The sequence below is a fragment of the Falco punctatus genome (genome assembly GCF_963210335.1).
Source record: "Falco punctatus genome assembly, chromosome: 5".
In the NCBI taxonomy this organism is placed as follows: Eukaryota; Metazoa; Chordata; class Aves; order Falconiformes; family Falconidae; genus Falco; species Falco punctatus.
Genome location: NC_137584.1, coordinates 4694039 through 4713962, shown reverse-complemented (window position 1 = coordinate 4713962; position 19924 = coordinate 4694039). Strand labels below are relative to the sequence as shown.

The 19924-nt window shown below is 35.7% G+C and overlaps 1 protein-coding gene and 1 long non-coding RNA gene across 7 annotated transcripts in view; one reads left to right on the top strand and one right to left on the bottom strand.

Moving 5' to 3' along the window:
• Nucleotides 1-19924, bottom strand: part of MAP3K7 (mitogen-activated protein kinase kinase kinase 7) — a 48348-nt gene that overhangs the window by 16014 nt on the left and 12410 nt on the right. For 2 of the 6 annotated variants that reach the window (XM_080389356.1, XM_080389355.1), the window contains exons 3-13: nt 18912-18977; nt 17976-18021; nt 17182-17320; nt 15896-16020; nt 12303-12431; nt 10051-10181; nt 9559-9640; nt 8237-8388; nt 7436-7595; nt 5058-5096; nt 4815-4895 (exon numbers count right to left, since the gene is read on the bottom strand). In XM_080389356.1, coding sequence (XP_080245482.1) covers nt 4815-4895; nt 5058-5096; nt 7436-7595; nt 8237-8388; nt 9559-9640; nt 10051-10181; nt 12303-12431; nt 15896-16020; nt 17182-17320; nt 17976-18021; nt 18912-18977 — 1150 coding nt within the window. The remainder of the gene's footprint in view (nt 1-4814; nt 4896-5057; nt 5097-7435; nt 7596-8236; nt 8389-9558; nt 9641-10050; nt 10182-12302; nt 12432-15895; nt 16021-17181; nt 17321-17975; nt 18022-18911; nt 18978-19924) is intronic. The other 4 variants (XM_080389357.1, XM_080389358.1, XM_080389359.1 and 1 more) reach the window with 2 other exon arrangements.
• Nucleotides 1139-3811, top strand: LOC308064659. The gene is made up of 2 exons (XR_013928471.1): nt 1139-2193; nt 3262-3811. It is a non-coding gene; the product is annotated as an uncharacterized lncRNA (long non-coding RNA).

The following is a 19924-nucleotide window of genomic DNA, read 5'->3' as shown; positions in this document are numbered from 1 at the left end:
TAATAGAATTCTGTGCTGTGGATACTTCAACTGGCTGCCACAACTCATCTCAATATTCAAGATATGGAAGATACACCCATGGCCAATACAAAATTATGTGCACGTTTCACTCAACAACACTAAGTTATAAAATTAGCTCAGCTGAAATAGACTTGCAAAAATATTTGAAATTCTCATTTCAGATTAGAAACATTTGTGAATTTAAAGAACCCAGCACATGTGTTACTGAAATATTAGAACATGGCTGCCAAAATGTTAAAATAATCAGGGTGGGGTGCAAGAAAGAAAAGAAAATGCCTTGGGGGGAGTAAGAAGGGCCAAAACTACTGTGTTGTAATAAATGAACACCTTTAAATGAAGAATCTTAAGTTAGTAGCATGAGGGAAGAGCAAGCTCTACTAGGCAATGCCATTTTAATTAGTATAATTACTGCAGACTTCTGGCAAATAGCTTAGACAAAGCAGAAACAGACTACGAATCAACAAATACTTATTGCTCCAGATTCAAGATAAATATCAGTTTAAAAACATACAAGATATAGTCTTTATTTGAAATTATCACTCCTACTTCTCTATGCTTTCCTGTCACAGTTTTGATCTTGTCCTAACGTCTATGTCCATTTAAAACTGATTTCTTCTCATTATAAAACCTAAGCTTTGTAAATGCACAGGAGTTAATATACAGTAGCTTGATGCACTCTGTCAGGATTTCAGTGGTTTACAGGATTTTAAGATTAAAAATCAAACATTACAAACATACTTCCTGGCCTCAAAAAATAAAACATTCCACACGCTGTTGTTTGTTTTCTAAAATGAAATTCAAAAGTAACAGGAAACTTCCATCACGTCCTGCCCCACATGCTCCAGCAAAAACAAATTCTACAATTTACGAAGGCTTTGACCACCCCCCTGCCAAACATCCAGACCAGCTACGAACTCTTCTCCTTGCCCTTTAGCAGACACTTGCGTCTCCTTTTACACTTTCTTATTTGCGCACAGTACTCTCTCTTCCTTACATACCTACAAGACCCAAATCTCTCTCGGAGCGCAGGACAATCCGTGAATGTAACAGTGTTAGAAGACATTTTAAAGAAGTTAAAACACTGATCAGAATTCCAGAAGAATGAAGTGATCTGGGGAAACAAGGGTAGGATTTCTGTCTTATATTGTTTTTAAAAGTACACGGAAAAATCACAATACCTAAAGCATCTATCATTCCTATCCACTTTCTAAAGACACTCAACAAAATGCGTCTATCCCAAGTACTCATTTATCCAGTGTCAATGCTGTGAAAATCTTAATGCTGTAGCACAGTTTCAGATGACAAAACTACAAAGCCTAACGCAGGTGTGCTATATGCATGAGATGTCTAATGTTGCCAGTGAAGAAAACGTTGTACTTGAAGGTACATTTCCCAGATGCTGCTTGACTGGTTTGTATTGAAAAGGTGTTCAGATTATTTTTCTTGATATATTACAAACTATACCTAGATGTTTGTTTGTTTCTTTAAACATAGCTACTTAAAAGCCTTTTGTATTCACTAGGGTTTTCATTTTTAATATACATCTAAGTAAAATGTTGGTGCTTCTTACCTATACTATATATTATATATAGTATATATTGAAAATAAAAAATAGATACTCCACTTGCCTAGCTGGCTGCAGGATACCACCACTGAAAACAACCTGGCAAATGAGTTACGTGAAAAAGGAGTCAGAAACTGAAAAGTGGATCAACTAAGTTTTGTCAGTGAGTAACACAAAATGCCATCTGAAATGAACGGAAGTTCTATTCACCCTTATTTAAGCTTATTTAGAAAGAGGAGCAAATACATGTTAGAAACTTGCCCTTCTGCCAACATTTTACCTTCAACTGACAACTTTGTGTTTTGCGACCTCAGTAGCATAATCATTTCATGGACGAAAAGCAGCTGAGGCAACACGTTACAAAACCCCGCAATGAGAGCAGATGTAGTACTCATACTTCTAAAATAGCCCTGCCCCAAAGCAGCTGACTCATGGTAACATGCCTGCATGGTGCCCACCCGCTCCTGGAGCAGCTGCTTCACCATGTGCTCAGCAGAACTTCAGGCAGCGGCACAAACTGGGCTGGCACTCGCGCTGCCCCAAGGACGGAGACGGGCTGCTCGCCCCACCGACAGACACGGCCGGCCAAGGAAGTTTGGAGGAGCTGGGTACGTGGCAGAAGTGCTAAGAAATCTAACGGGGTGGGATTGAGACAAAGGTTCCAGTTTGGGGGTCTTGGAAGTATAACTAGAAGGAGAAAAGCGTGTTAAGAGACCAGGACTGAAAGCCTTGTGCTGAGAAAGTAGGGCAAAGAAAGAGGAGAGAGACAGGCTATGTTATATTGTCTTTAAAAGAATAACTGAGCAAGGTCCTTTTGAATAACTGCTTTAAGTATACAGAGAAATACGATTAGTTTACTGGGCAGATGATCGCATCCCTATCATTTCATGATTAATTGCTTTTTTTCTGAATTTGGGATTCTTATGGGAGAGTTGTTCTGACAACCACAAAACTTCTAATAAATATCCTAGATCTATTTGGAAACAATTCACATCTTTTTTCCATAGTGCCAATGCTGTCTTTTAGCTTAAGTAGTTCTCGCTTCCTAATCTTTAACTGCAGATTCATTTCTCAGTTTTCATATTGTGGGCTAAAAAAGCCGTGCTTTCAGATCCTTCTTTATACTCTCCATACATACCATCCTAGAGGAGCTCTTACCATTATTTCAGAGTGCATAAACGTTTCTTGTATATTTGTACATTTCTGCCTAGATTAGTAACTTGGATCTTCTGATTAAACCTCAACAAAAGCCTGTAAATATACTTTTTTATATATATAAAAGATATAAAAATAGCGCTAGTGCTTCCTTATCTTTCCTGGAAATGAACCCTAACATTTCACAATTTTTCACAACTGCATCACGTTAGTGGCTCATACTACCTGGGATTGATCTGCATGGATCTGCTGTGGTCCCATGTAATTTTACTAAAAAACCCTGTTGCTGGTGTATGGCCCTCAGTGCACGACCCTGGATTTTACTCTATTTTTCCCTAGTCACAACAAAATTCACCCTTTGTGATACTCTAATCCTGCTCTTTATGAAGTTCCCTCTGATAACATATTAACAGTGAATTTCATTACTGCTTATTTAAGACTTAAATACCTTAAAGAGTAAATGTTGAGAAAATCATTAATACGCTCGCTCCAACATCCTGTACCTTCTTTCATTTCTACAGGTTGCTATTTCTCTTGTATTTATTCCAAATTCACCTTGGAATTCCCATCCTGTCAAGCTCAATTAAAATAGTCCAGGTGAAGAATATCTAATGGACTTTCCCTGACTGAGTATGTAAACCCAACAGACTGGTACAATCTATTTTGTGACAACGACACGGCATTTTCACTGACTCTTTAGTTATTCTCTAATGAAAGTGTCAAGGTTTCTTTGAAGCCTCAGTGCTGTCACACGCAGACAGCGTGCACAGACAGGAGGCACTCAGTTAGCTGCAAGCTTATGTACCAGGCTCTCATCATCTGTCAACGTTGCAAAACTCAACAGATCTCCACTTTCTCTTTCCTTGCTCTCTCAGGATTTCATTTATGTATGGCAGGCCAGGACTGTTACAAGATTAGTGGAAGGCTACACTAGTAAACTTTCTTGCTGATTTGCTAGCCTCAATGCCAAACAGGTTTTCTCTTCATGGGTAGTGCTATTATTCTTTAGAATCTGCTTTTCGACGTTCTGTATTTTTATATGTAAACTTCAATAAAGTTATGTGAAACTTTTGCACAAAATTATTTTTTTGCATTCAACTTTTAAATACCGATGTCAAGCTTTACAAGGAAACTTCCTCAGATGACACAAATTTAGAGTAGGTGTTCCATGTTTTTTAACGGATCTCTAGATTAGACGATATTACTTGCATCTCCTGCCTCTTACAAATCATTCTGAAGCAACTTGCGTACCGCTGATGGTATACCGATTACAGTTTGGGAGCGATTATACTTATTTTTAGGCTTTGAGAAGCACAAAAAGAAAGAAGGAAATCCACTTTGGTTGCAAAAAAAGGAGTGGGAAAGAAAAATGATATGCTGATAACTAAATATAGACTTGGGATAGATGAGAACTATTCATTAAAGTCCCAACTGAAATTACCAGCTATGGTGCCTCATTATACTGATTTTTCTTCCTGTCAGAAGACTCTCCTAATAATTTTAGTTTACATTAATTTAAACACAACAGAAATACCTCATGCAGACACATTTTGCTCTAGAAAAAGCGTAGTCAAATGTAAGAATAACATAGATTGTTATTTTTTAATCACAAGTATCATGTAAATCTGAAGTTCTGTATATAATATATTTAAGTTTTTTTCTCTACTAATATTTTATTAGATAAAAAATGAGTGCTCAAACACAACAAAGATCAGGGCAAGATAATTAACTAGACAGAAATTTTTCAACTTACTTCCATTTTCACCAGATGAGGTATTGTAATAAAAGACTGCATATATAGTTTTGCTCTACAAGAAAACTCTGAACATCATGATCATAAAAGGAAAAAATCCTTTATCAGTAAAAGTAAATTCAATCTAGATTATCAAATCCTTTACTGATAAAAAAGTAAGCTTGCAATAAAATACCATGCTCTTCTCTACAGAGACATGAAAAAAATATTGGAATAATTTCTAGTTCTGTCCTAGAGCAACTGGAGCAAGAAGTATTTTTAGCAGTCTGATCATTATTCCGGCATCTTAACCAATTGACCCGTTCACCTGGTCTGCGATACCTGGTATGATGATCTCAGGAACATCCAGAATGTTGCCAAATGAAGCAGTTTTACGATGGCCTCGTTTAGGCTTGGAATAGGCTGAAAAAATACACATATACAATACACATGCAAAACACTAAAATAGCAATAGCAAAATTATTAAATTCCTAATATTGCATTTTTCATAAACTTGGTTAAACTATAGTTCATGCAAAAATGTGTCATGCAGAATAAACTGCATTGCCTTCCACTCATGCTTACACATAGTAAAGCAACTGTTAAAAAGCAAAAAATGCAGAACTAGCCATCATTACAACACCATATAATTAGTTATAGTTAGCAACACAAAAGTCAAACACAGAAAGCAGCATAGCAACAAAGAAGGGAAAACCAAATGTAATTATCCAAAAAGAGAACAAAAGAAATTATTTCAGATCACCTGTATATTCAAAATAAATTCTCGATTGCCTGAAACTATGTAACATTTTCTTTCTAGCGTTGGGTACAAACTATTCTATAAACCAGATTACTCATTGTACTTCTGTTTCTTTAAATCACCTCCTTTTAAAGGAAATCTCGTCCATCTCTGTAAAAATGCTTACTCTTACTACATTTGACAAATGTCGCTGCCTTCTGTTCTTTTGTCCTATTAGTGAAGATTTTTTGTTTTGCAAACTGGATATCACTATCAACCTTGTACTTTTTGAATGATGTTCAAGAAATACTATAAGCTTTGGAATAAAATTCAATAATACATTTTTTATTTTACTGCTTGTGTAGTTTAAGGTAAATAGTTCCTATTTAGCAAAAGGTCTGAATGCATCTCCCAAAGGTAAAACACTGTAGCATATCCATCTCAAACTTAGTAAGTAATGGTGATGTGCATTATGTGATTTACTCTTACACTTAATCTAGCAACAGATGGAACAAGAAGACTAAACAACTCTTGATGTGATTTACTCTCAACAGCCCAATTCTCACCCAGCCACATAATTTTTTTAAGTTCACAACATGTCATTTCCGTCACACAGTCAACAAGATTAAAAAACAAGCAAAATGAATATAGTGCTGTTTCAGCTCTTTTTGAAAAAGTAACAATCAGATGGGTTTGATCTCACTTCTTTTTAGTGGTTCTTACTGCCTAAAGCGATTCCTTAAAAACCCACCCCACTCCCTTCCCCTAACTATTACAGTCAATATACACTTTCTTTCAAGAAAAAGAAATCCTACGGTCATTTCAAAAAAAGAGTAATCTTAGAATATTCTGAAACGATGATTACTATTCAGAGCAAGGTACTTAAGGAAGACAAACCAGAAAAATTAAAAACTCACACAAAGGAGGGCCAGGTTATCTCCACTAACATCAAAAACTTACATTGACTTTGGAGTGTCAGTGTCCAAAGTGAGTCCTGACACATTTAAAAATAAAACCAGCACGTTGTTATTATCAAATCAGTACACAGCTGCCTTCTGTGTTAGGAAACCTTTAGAGATATTCAGGGTGAGATGGGCTACACAATTATCCAGTCAAAGACTGACAATACAAAGGACAGACCTTGGAATAAGGCTTTAAAATAAGAACATAAGAGCAAAAAGTGTTTAGGGCAAAATAAATATTATTTCATGAGTAACTTCAGTATTTAGTAAAACAAGATCCTGGAGTGATCGTAATACAATGAAGAACAAAAACTAAATAGTCATGGTACACAAGAAAGCCAGAATATGATGCATATTTCCTTACTAATTACAGCTACTCAATTACCCTAATTTTCAGAAATAGTTGAAAAATACTAGAACAGCTAAATAACCTTGGACTAACCAAAGAAATTTTGTTTGATTATTTAAATCTGTGGTTATATATCATAACAAGTTTCACATATGAAACTTAAAACCTGAAGTTTGCATAGGTTAACAAACAATATCTTTGATGAAGAAAAGAGACAAGAAAGTGTTTGCCAAGTATAGACATGTTTATTAATTTGTTTTTCTGGAAGAATAAAGATTGCTTTCGTCATAAAATTATTAATACTTACACATAAATTCCAATTCACTCAAGGATTTAATATTTAGACACGAAAGTTTATAGCTACCTGAATGAAACCTGGCAAAACACCTGTACTTTTTTTTTTTAAGACAGCAATGCTTTGTTAATCTGATAAATAAAATCTACCTATGTTTCCCTTTCTGAAATCTGACAAAGTTTATTTTAAAACTTATTTGAGAACATGCTGAATTTTAAACCCACGTCGTAATTTCAAAATATTATAGGAATAACCTGGAAGGAAGTGTGATTTTAGAAGTATGCTACCAGAGACGGAGTAACATTATTTCAGATGCAAAGGAGAAAGTTGTGCATTTGGAATAGGAATATTTTTGAAAAGGTAAAAGCATAATTCAACAAAGGTAGTCTCTTCCATAATGTTAAAAGTACCCAATTACAATGCTCAACCTTGTTGAGTGTACAACTGCGAATGAAGCCGTTTTCCCCCACAATTCATACAAGGACAATAAAGACTACATGGGAAGTTAAAGTACTTTCATACGGCTAACGGCATTAACGTTTTGTAAGACTATGCATGTTTTACATCCTCCTTCCTTCCAATTCCTTAGGCTATCCCCCATACATCCTTTAATTTTACCTGTGATGGAAGCTATTCTTGCTTCAATTTCAGACATGTCAGCACTCATCCTTTTGGCTTCTCCTGAAACGAGGGCTGACTGTGGTCGCACGCGAACATCTGACAAGCTCTCTACGCTGCTCCCACGAGATGGGGGTAAACTCAAACGACCAGGATCACCCTGTTGCAACAATCACATTTTTGAAAAGAAAAAAAATCCTGCAGAAGCCCCTCCATGACATGCACAGTATGTAGGTTAAAATATGTTTCTATAACATGCCTCTAAAAAGTGACAGGATTTAAAATCTATAAATCAATAAATGGTAATAATTTAGCTATTATTGGCATACAAGAACCAAATATTTGCAACTTTCAAGAGAATCTAACCTTACACAGATAAAAATTGAGTAGAATTAGGCCAACGCTGTCACAAGAGAATCTTGTATTTTTTCACCCTACTTGAAAAAAAATAGTATTTCAAAAATTCATGTAAATTTTTAATCCTTTCATGTCATACTAATATTTTGGTTCTAAATTAAGGCAGCTATTTTCAAATATACTTTTTTTCACCTAATGAATCCCTTCAAATAAAATCAACTATTCTTTTGTTTCATTGCAGGTCTTATTAGAGCCTTCCAGTTTACCTTTTTGTAATCACTGAATATTTTTCCATCACCTTTCATGTTCTTTTCCTGTAACTAACTGGCTCCAATTTTGTACTATTTTTGAAAGAAGAGCATAATTTTTCATAGCAGTCACATCACTTTGGTTGATCTTTGTCCATTTCATTATTATGGCTCCAAAATGCATGCGTTGGCTTACCGGCTGCTTGGCTGTATTTTTCATTTGCTGTGCCAATTTTGACTCTAAACGTTTAATAGTGTCATTGGTAGAAGCTCCTTGGAAGTCACCTGGTTCCACATTAGCATCACTCTTGTTACTTGTGTTTGTAGAAGTGATGTCCATGAATGAACCTAGAAATAAGTAACAAGGAAACACATTTGAAAAATTTCATTAAAAGTACTAGAGTGCATCTCTTCACTTGAGCATTCTCAGAAATCTAACTGCTTTAAAGCAACACTTCTGAAAACTTTTAATGAAAGGCAAGCTGCAAGATTGCAACAGATCCCTTAATGTAAAAAGTGAAAAAGAATACACAATTGAAGTACTATGATGACATTCTAAAGTCAATCTTTAGCTTGCTCTGAAACTGTTGGGGTAGATTTTTATTAGCACCATGAGGAGCAACCTCATTCACAATTAATGACAAAGTCCATCATTAACCATAGAGGAATATATTCACAGTTTAAACAGATAGATCATATCTTCAAATCACCGGCTGAGGGGTGGAGAACAGCTAGTACAGTAAAATGCCACAGCTGAAAAGATTTTTGTAACATACAGGTCACAAAGTTGCAAAGCAGCCAAGGAAACTTTATCCAAAATAACAGCAATTTGTTTGGAGATAGTAAACAAACCAACCAAGCAGCAGAAGGTGAAGACACTCAAGATTAAGAACTACTTAAGTGGGAAAACTGTACTTTAAAAAAATGAGCAGACTGAATAATCTTAATTTTCCGTTATTAAAAGAATTTCTCTGAGGCCAAGACTACCTGAAAGCCTAGCCCACATTTTGTTCCATTCATCTTTCTAGAGATTTCCTTGATCACTGTATTTATTGAATCTTAACACAAAACAACTGTTTTTTTTAATTAATTTTAACAAAGGTTAAATTGTGGAGATCAAAACCAAAAGCAGATGCGGATTTCAAGGTAAGTAAAAAATTTTTAAATACCAACTCTTTAACACTACATAGGACTGAAAAGAGTGTCAATTGCTAGCAGCCTTTATTGGGAAAAAAGGAGGAGACTTTAAACCTAGACACTGTTATTATATGCTTGTTCTCCATTAAAGGTACACTTCAGCAAAAACCATTTGGCTGAGAATACTAAATATTATGTGGTATGAGGTCTCCACAAAAACAAAACAAAACAAACAAAAAACCCCCAAAACCTGCCAATACTTAAGATTTTGGAAAGGTTACCGTTCGCAATTTGAGTTCAAAATCTGTATGAGAATGTGCTTTATAACCCATCTGCACCACTTCATGTTGCCATTCTTTTCTCTTACTTATACAAGTGTACCTGTACTAGTGGCAGAGTTGCTTTGCCCTTCATCTGAATACTGGCAAGGATACTGCAGAGGTTCATCAGCTCCTGGAAAGTACTGTGAAAAAAAGCGCAATTAATTTGATTAAGAAGTAATTAACAATTGTTTTAAAATTATGTAAATAAGACTTCATAAAATAATTTATAAATACTAATTATATATAATGTTTATGGTAATGTATTTAGAAGATAAATAAATGCACTTATTTTTAGTAATACATTAAAATACATCTATAAATATTTTTATTAATTTCCCCAAATCTGTTATGAGTTAGTATACATCTGCCATAAGGAGAGGAACAATTTCCCTTCTCTACTGTAATAATCTGAAAATTTTTATCAACAAGAGAAAAGGAGAAAACATGCAAGCCTGCCTTTAGAGTGTGATAAAACACATACCCTTCATAATTCAATTTCCCAACTTAATAGCTTAAGGAATAATTAAGATATAAAAATACATTTTTATACCCGCATCAAGTGTGTCATTATTTTAACAATTTCTTCCATGGATGGTCGCTGTGAGGGATCCTTGGACCAACAACGGGTCATTAAACTCTCAATTGGTTTAGGTAAGTTTTTGATCAGTGGTGGCCGAGTACCTATAATTGAAATTAGAAAAAATCCTTAATTTGTTAAAACAGACTATAAGATGACTGACAGCAACTGATTTCTCTCTGGTATTTTGCTAAATAAATACAGGAAAATGTATAGTTAATTCTAGTCTGAAAAAAATGGCTTGTACTTAATTTTCTCTCTTACCAGCAAAAATCTGACAAAAAAAGTTCCTTTGCACTACATAGAAGTTACAATTACATACAAACAAGTAGAAAGAAAATGAAACTTTTCCTTCAGTAGTGGTCTGAAGTTCACTGACTGACCAAATACAACACATTATAATGGCTAATGAATATTACCACTTTCTGAAGAATAAAGCTTTAGGCCAAACTAGGAAGTAATTAGCAACAGTCTTTGGTTCCTAATGCTGTACTTACAAGAAGACCGGGTGGTGGTGGTGGAAGTATTTTTGAGGGCAGATTTTGCTCTTAAGAACTTCCTGAAAAATTATTAAGCACTGGAAACACCAATTTCAGGTGACTTTTTCATGGTCTATACATGTTTTTAATTACACATTTTACTTCAATTGTATCACTATTCATCCATTCTTTTGGTTCCAGTTTCTACTCTTTACTATTTCAACAACGAATACAGTTAACAGACATACAATTGTGTTTAATTTACGAGATGTAGTGACATTTTGCACAGAAAGCAGCAAGTATTTAAAAGCCTATTAAGCATAACAAGTAATACATCAAGTAAGAGTGCCACAATGGTTTCAAGTGAGATGAAGCGCACTAACATTTCCTTCCTATGAAAGGGAGGGTGGGGGATGGGGGGGGCGGGGGGAGGGGGCACACAGGGGAGAAAAGAAGAAGGGCAAAAAGAAAAAGAGATAAGTTTTTAAAACCAAACCAGGGACAGACAGGGAATCTGTCTTCCCCTAAAGGATACTTCTGCACCTTACTGAGGCTTTCTGATTTATGACTATTACATTTACACTTACTTTGACAATCAATGCTTTCATGAGAGGCACTCATCGCTCCTAATCTCAATGACTTATGTCCTTGAAAAACTGAAATGGAGAATCTCTCCATTCAAAAATGCCATTTGCAAACACTTTGTGTGTTATTATGACTGTAATGCTCATCCATCCTATCACTGTCCGCCTCTCTCTCCTCTTCGTTGAATAGGATGCCTGTGCTCACCTTAAGCTTGTATCATTTAGTACTGAAGCAATGACACTCTGGCAAAGTACTGGCTTTCACTGCTTGTTTGTTAATTACATCTTCCAAACAAGTTCGTGCTTTCTTTGATGTTGTCTTTCACAAACGGCAGAAACTCTTTGCAGACATTCACTGAACTACTTCACTATCATTACTTTATTCTTCTTAAAACTCTGCTTTGCCATGGTACCTAAAAACACACTGTTAAAAAAGTTACACTACTGGCATGAAGACACTACAGTCTATTATTTGGACCAATGTTGTACCACTGCTTTCTTTTGTCCATTTGAATCCAATCACTGTCTCCTGTTTATACTCTAAGCTCCTGAGAATCTGTTCTGTATAGTACCTAGGAGAGCTGAGTCCTGCTCCATTCCTGTAGGCATCTAGATATAAAACAATTCAAACAGCAGAACAAAACCACAAAAACCTTAACCCCAGCAGCAAAGACAAAACAACAGATGAAAAGCAAAGCAACATTTTTAATGCCTAGTAGTCCTGCAGGAATTTCACAGTTTCTAGCATTTCTAAAGACTTAAACTTACTTAAACTCACACATTTACTGTAGGCGCCCAATAAAAGACAACTTGGCTAATCATTACTCATCCAGAGGATGGGTTGTGGGTTTTTTTGTAGCACAATTCAGATCACTTTTAAAATGGAGTGTCATAACTAAATGAACATGGCCCTTTTCCCTTGTTTGTTCATATGCTAGTTACATGTAGCAGGAAATGCAAGCACTGTAGCAGCCAAGTAACATAAAACCCACGTGACATGAAAGCAGCAGTGTCTAACTCTTAAGTCCTCATGATAAAAATGCATATTTAATGAAGTATAAACCAGAAAAACTAGTTATTTAAAGCTCACAGTTAAAAATGCTTAGCAAATTTACAGGTCAAACAGACAACTTCAAATGTAATAAAAGTATTTTCAACTCACCATTGTGAACTGCCCACATTATGCGGAAAGCTGGACCACCAATCTCATCAAAAGGTTTCCTACGGGTGATTACCTCCCAGAGAATAATACCCCAACTGAAAACGTCACATTTTTCACTGTAATTGCTACCTGGAAGAAAGCCATTAATATGTCTCTTTTCTATATACCACATTACAAGAAGTACAGTTTGAGCTGACAAATAACTCTGTATGCTTCCTTTCATTTCACAATTGTTTTGCTGAGAAAAAACAGTTTTCTAAAGCTGGCTGATTCACACTAACTTAAGTCTGAAATCATTTGACAGGAGAATTGTTAAGAATGCCTCCCTCTGGAAATCAATCCGTTTCACTCAGAGTCATCCTTAAATGATAAAATGCCTTAGTTTTCTTATATAATTTAAACTTAATAAATTGTGGTTTATAAGATCTCTTGCATTCAGGATTTAACTGACTATGCTTGCTTCCTCCAAATATTTTTCAACTCATTTCTTCCATGCGTCACAATATGCCAGCCAGTAACATCTCTGTCATACCTACTGCTCATTTATTATTTACAGAACTTTATTATTTAGCAGAACTAGTAAAATAGCATATGAACACATCAGCAGATTCCTCAATTCCTCACCGCTTTATTTCCTCTCCATTTATTACTCTTACTCTTTCTGTCAGGTCATTACTTAAAGTTCTTTGACCATAAGTTCAGTATTTCTAAGACTCCTGTTAAAGGTGCAGAAGACACGTAGGTGATACAGAATAATGAATAAAAATGTTCAGAGACTGAAAAGAATGTATGCTCTGTAACCATAACTCACACAAATACTAAAAATACACGTGAATAGCTAATGACATGATCATCAATATGTGCGTATAAATAATAGAAATCTGTCTTCAAACAAGGATCAAAATTGGCATCCAGTGGCCAAGAGATTTCTTTTTGTTAATATGTAAACAGAAAGCATTGACACAAATAATTTCATAAAATGGTGGGATTAGAGAAGCGTAGTTTCATGTAGATACCCATCATATAGCATCCAGTTTCAACAGGCTCCACTCTAACTACAAGCCACCTTCCTCTGCCCCCATACCTCCAACAAACTGCACAAGAGAAGCAGCATATTCTCAGGCTAGTTCTTACAGACCCACCAGTCTGCAAGGGAGACAGGCTGCAGCACAAACCACAAGTCATCTTTAACTGAAGACACTAATCCGGACTTCTCCTAGGCACAGATTTTACAAAACTAAGAACCTGGCATCTCCAAAACTCTTTACACCTGTGTCAAAATAGCTGATGTGGCTAATGAGTTCAAAAGGTACTGAAGGGGAGTAACAAAATCAACTTCACCAGTCAGGTGTTTAAAAGGTGCTGGGAAAAAAAAAAAAAGCATCTGTAAACAATGGCAGATTGTTAAGGGAAGCAAAACAGTCTCTCTCATCTATGCAGCCGCAGCATTTCTGTGACCCACAGCCTATGACAAGGAAGTAGTGTTATTTTCTGGATTGAGCAAGGAAATCCTATTTTCTAGCTGAGAAGTCTTGGACTAATTCTGAAAACTGAGAGTGCAAAAAGAATGATACAGTATTGTGTATTGTTTCATTATGTAAAAGACCAAGGTAGGATATACACAGTCTGTCCTCAATTTATCCAATTATCCCCAAGCAGTTTTAAAACAGTTTCTTCTAAAGGGAGTTCTCAAATTAGAGCACTTGCTCTCTTTCACTTTATTCTGATCTAAATGACACTGTTTTTATTTAGACTGTTTGATCTGTACAAGGCTCTCAATACCCTATAATGCTAAAATGGGGGGAAAATGTTAATATTAGGGCAGCTACTTCAATGAGCACTCTGCCATCTACAGATAGTTCTAGGGCCTTTATGGCTCTCATCTGAAAGCATCAGTACTAGAACAGTACTAAAATGTTAGCATTTATTCCATTGTTGAATTCTGATGCAGTTGCATAACCAAACAAATTTTTAACAATTTTGACATTAGACATGAGTATTTTAGTAGTTTAATGACTGCTTCAAGAGCGATTTGATATGCCGCACCATAAAAGCTCACAGATTCCTTCCTTTCATTGATACTTGTTCTGGTGTAAAGATTTGTGTCGTTATCAGTAAATGCTTTCAGATAAAAGTACATAAAACCAACTGTAAACTGAAGGCTTTTGCTGCTGTCCAGCACTAAATTTGTAATACAAGATTTCTTTGTTCTGCTTTGTTGAATTCGTGCACCAGAGGAATTAGAATATGCACTGCAAATCCCTAGTATAATATACTTATTTCAAAATCCATTTTAGATTAAGGCTTTCCACTCAAAAAAATCTAACTTTAACAATGACTGTCCAATTGATTATTTCTAAAAGAAAAATATATCTCTTATTTATACAGTTTCATTTAAGAATAAATAAATGTCAAGAAAAGAAGCATTCCTAGCTAGATTTAAAGAAATAGAGCAGGTGCCTCAATACAGAGTGACAAAATGGAAAGTTTCTAGGCACCAGAATGAAACAGATCACCCTTAGGTGGGTCCCCTGAACAATATATCGGAGAAGATGGTACCTTCAAAACAAAAGCTCCAAAGGCAGCGTTCAGGAGAAAACCTGTTAAAACTGTAGATGGACACATATAATTTGCTGCTCCTCTCTACAATAAGGACACTAAGAGTGGCCACTTGGATCCAGAATCTGGGAAACCACTGCTGCACAGAGGTACTTGCCAAATCTCTCAAAGCCAGGACGCCTGCTTCCTAAAGCAGGGACATGACTTCTCCAGACCACTCTGCTAACTACAATGATAATTTAAGGTACTGAATGGCTAAAAGGTGCTTAATTTTCAATCAAATATTGACTGGATTATTTCTCTGATAATCATGCAGCAATTATATCTAATTATCAAGTGTCCTCAGTCTTTCCCAGCTACGCTCCAAGAAATAGCTTGTTCTCCTACTTAACTAAATTAACTGTTAATAACAAGTCCCTCAGTATGTAGGAAGAAGGAAGTGCATCAAACCTCTAGATTACACAAAAAGCAGATGAAGATGGAGTTACAAGAAAGTGGGGACTGGAAATGAAGGCAATTATGTTCAATTTATAGACACTAACAGGGGAATTCTAAAGATACAAGCTGATCAGAATAGCGAGTGAAAGTAATGACAATCAATTTAAATGTCAGAAGAGTTTGAAATGACTTAAGAGTCTCGGAAACAGCACAATCATGGGGAAATAGCCCTCTGGCTGCATTTTAATTACTTATAAAATGAACAGCGGTTGTCTAAAGGTACTCCTTATGTAAATCTCAACAATGACACAAATAAAGATTCCATATCTTCATGTAATTAACTGTCTAATACTATCACGATGGTCAGTTCAGTGCTCCACTTCAAAACTCAGCATAACTAGATCAATACATAATCATACAGATTTTGAAATAAATGCTAGATTTCCAGCAAGACTCTTTCAGCTGTTACTTCAAACGTTCATACACTGATTGAAATCAAGTAAGATTACATGATGCTCTTATTTCCTATATCAAATTAATTCACCGTTGCATCCCTAGGAAGAACATATAACATTGACACTGTAAATTATAGTTACCTTCAAAAACTTCAGGTGCCATCCAAGCAGCACTTCCCTTATTGTTGGTCATGTGTGTTTGAATATCACAGGCTGTACCAAAGTCACAGATTTTTAGAACTGTCCCCCCAGCTACCAAGAGCAAACTGTCAAAGAAAAAAACAAAATAAAAAATAAAACTGTAGGATGAAATAGTCTGGTAATAAACCACTGTTGTTGGGTGGATTTTTTTTTTATTATTATTTTTTTTAAACCCAACAACTATCATTCTAATATAGCTGAATATCTATTTGCTTTGCTTCTCAGTGCTTTAGTTTTGTAATTTGAGAAATAAGTAAGGTCATCTGAACATACAAAATATTTTAAAATAAGCAAATACATATTGCAATTTATTACTATTTCTACATGCTAGATTTTAAGTAAAAATCTTCAGCCATAGTAAACTGCTAAGCATATATTGCCAAAATTAGTCTTTCACATGGCAGAGGTTGAAAAATAACAAGTGCTGTAACAATTTTACCAAAAGAAGAACGATCAAGAGTCCTATTAATGTCAGTCAATTTAGCTATTTATTCAAATGAAAGCACTTGAAGTTACATGTTAACAGCTCTCTAAATCAAAACTGAGGATACAAGAAAAAATTAAAGCGTGGCTTCAAATTATAATTTTATCTTGTAGTAATGGCAGGCTACCATCAAAAGGGAATGATCCTGATGATCCCCAAATCTCTGTTTCCACCTAATCTGTGGAGCCAGATCTGAAGCTGTAAAATGAGTCAGATCAACAAACTGACTGGGTAGAAAATGTCTTTGTTTCAGTGGACAGTGATGGGAGATTCTGGCAGGGGTAGTGGAACAAGCAGAAGGAGGGCATAGAGGAAGATGGCCATTTGCAGAAGAGTTCTATTTTATCGGATTAAATATGATGTTAAAACCAAGCAACCAAACACCCCCACCCCCAACCTCCCACCCCATGTTCATTGAACACCACAACTCATTGTAAAATTGGGGCATTGTAAATGCCTCTGATTAGAAGCCCTATCCCTATCCAAATCCTCTTCTATGATACAGGGCAGGAGCAGGATGTTTTTCCAGTTTAACAGAAAGTAAACGAGTACAGTTCGTATCCTGCACCTTGCACCGTCATTCTGTAACTGCAGTTTCAAACGCACAGCTTTCATTCAGAATACACTACATCCAATAATGTCAGTAACAATTAAAGCTATTTCTTTCAAATGCAAGTAAGTCATTATACATTATCTTAAATTCCAATTGTGAGAAAATACAACGTATGAGCCACAAGCCTACTTTGGTGGTTTCAGGTCTCTGTGAATTAGAGCCTTTGGTTTCATGCTGTGGAGATAAGCCACTCCTTGGGAACACTGTAAACACCAACTCATGGCATGTGCAGCAGTATAATGAGGCAGAGGTTCAGCACCATGCAGCACTGCAAAACAAAGGCACAAACTAAAAAGAACTTTATTGCATATTACAACAGATACAATGGAGTTAACAACATACCAGTCAGAAGCTCCATCTAAGTAATTATCAATGCCTCATTACTCCAACTGAAAACACCCTTCTGCAGACTGTTAAATAATGGAAATGTCAAAATATTTCCCCTTTTTAGTATGTTTTTCGTAATTTTTCATGTTGAAATTCAATATGAAAGATGTTGCGTGTTCTTGGCTATCCCTGGTAAAGTATGTTAAACAAATGCTCAGGGAATTTACAAGTTATAAAGGAATCTGTTCCACTGGAAAACCTTAAATGGCTGGTATAAAACATAACAAACTGGTATCAAGAAACAAACCAGAGGACTGAAAAAGTGGGTTTTAAAAGCACACTCCTTTCTCCTTAAAATTACATTAAGAATTTTAAAGAACCGCAGAATGGCTAGGGTTGGAAGGGACCTCTGGAGGTCCCCTGAGCAGGGTTAAGCAGGCCACCTACAGCCAGTTGCCCAGGATTGTGTCCAGATGGCTTCTGAGTATCTCCAAGGGTGGAGACATATGTGTGAAGCAACTTTATATTTTACATTGTGTTTGCCCTAACACTAGTACTTCAGCTCCAGGAAGACACTATGTTGAAATGATACTCACCATTGTATAGAGAACCTCCTTCAGCATACTCCATAACAAGACACACCTTTGGGGGCAGGGAGGGGACAAAAAAATAGGAATGTTTTAAATGCAGGGGTGGAAAACAGTTTTTGTAAATGTAAAGTTCATTGAGATGAACTGCAAAGTCTCCATACCTAAGCTAATGGAAAATTTATCAAAGGGTCAGTCTGAATGGTATGTATTTACATATAGCAAACAGAAATCAGTTTTATACTTAGTTCCCACTGTAAGTTAGGAAAGAAGAGAATGGCCTCCCTCCCTCTCAGTCTTGAAAAGCAAACACCGTCTTCAAACTGCAATTCATTTGCTTATAGTGGCTTACAAAAAGATTTTAAACACCATGTCTAAAAAATTTCACTAGTACCAAGAAAAAATGGGATGCAGCATTACTTTAATCAATTAAATAGCCTATACTAGAACTAGCTAAGGATACATCTGTCCTGTCACAGTACTTGCTTTGAGAATTTGTGGGACTGTTTGCAGCTGTGGCAGAAAACAAGCAAATCCTGAAAGCTGCATATCTGAGAATAGGAACTGATTTACAAGCTATGATTCATGTGTTGCTAATGTATTTTCTTTTCACATTGCTAATTTGCAATTAATAGGGCTGTAGATGCGAATGACACTACAAGTGTAATACACCAGATGCCATTCTGACAAACTGAAGTGCAACCTGTGTTTAGAAACAACTTTGGGTTTTTCTTGAAAGAATTTATTTCTCATAGCAGGGGAAAGAAAAACCAAAAACCTGAAAATATCAACCAACCTACATATTTATGTATTTCCTTATTATGGCTAAACCATACAAAATTTATGTAAAATATACGCTTTTGTGTACAAAACACATTTTATGCATTGATGCTTGAAAACGTTAAGCTAGTCACCTTTTGTCATACTGACAAAGCTATGACTTACTGGGTTTAGACAGGCTCCATATAACTTGACAATATTGGGATGGTTTACTCGTGACAGTTGTCGAAGCTGCAATACAAATCACACTTCATTTCAAACCATGGGCGAAAAAGGCCAATGCTTTATTTTCACATGTATAATTCATACACCACAACAGCAATCACAGTTTTGTATGTCTGCATGACCCTAGACGGTGATTTTAGGAATTACAAGACTGACGTCCCTGTTGGCATTTTAATTTATGTAATTAGGTTTGTGTCTAACTGGAACTGTGTTTTAAAAGAAATCTTGAAGAAATCAAATTTAAAGAAAGTATTTTTTTCATGGTGTAGTAAAATCACTCAAGTCATAAGTACTGTGCAACCTCTACAGGTTTGGTGCTCTTCCTGGAGCCTCCCGTTTTGGAATCCTGATTGTCTGGCTACATATAAAATCCGAATAATACTGGCTTTATTCACAATATAATTACTGTTTAAAAAAACACCCCAACCCCACAATCCTATAAAATAAGCCAGCCAGTTTAATATTAATGTGACATAGTTCCAAGAACCTACTGCTGCTTGTATTGACAATCAGACTATTTTGCACTGAATTCTTCTTTACCAGTGGGTAGTAGGAGGAAAGGAAAAAGGATTTTTTTCCCCAATTTATACAGACTTCTGAGGCAGCTTATGCTATTCATCATCTAGGGAGTGAATATTATTTTTATGTATGTTTCAGATATTGTAAAAAAACAGAATGAAATATTACAACCGATGCTTGCACTGTGTAGGGTTTCCTGAATCCCAGTAATTACAGAAGTATTTCTGGGATTATCTCAGTTCTGTTTTGAACAACAAAAAAATGCTGATCATGTCTACTCAATGTTAAGTCAGATCCAGATTAACAACACTAAAAACTTTCCATGGTAATGAAAAACATATAAATATTTACACACAGAGGCCTACTACAAATATGCTTCCTTTAACCCTACAGTGTATTACCTTTTTAGTTTCAATTTAAAGTATTTATTTTTA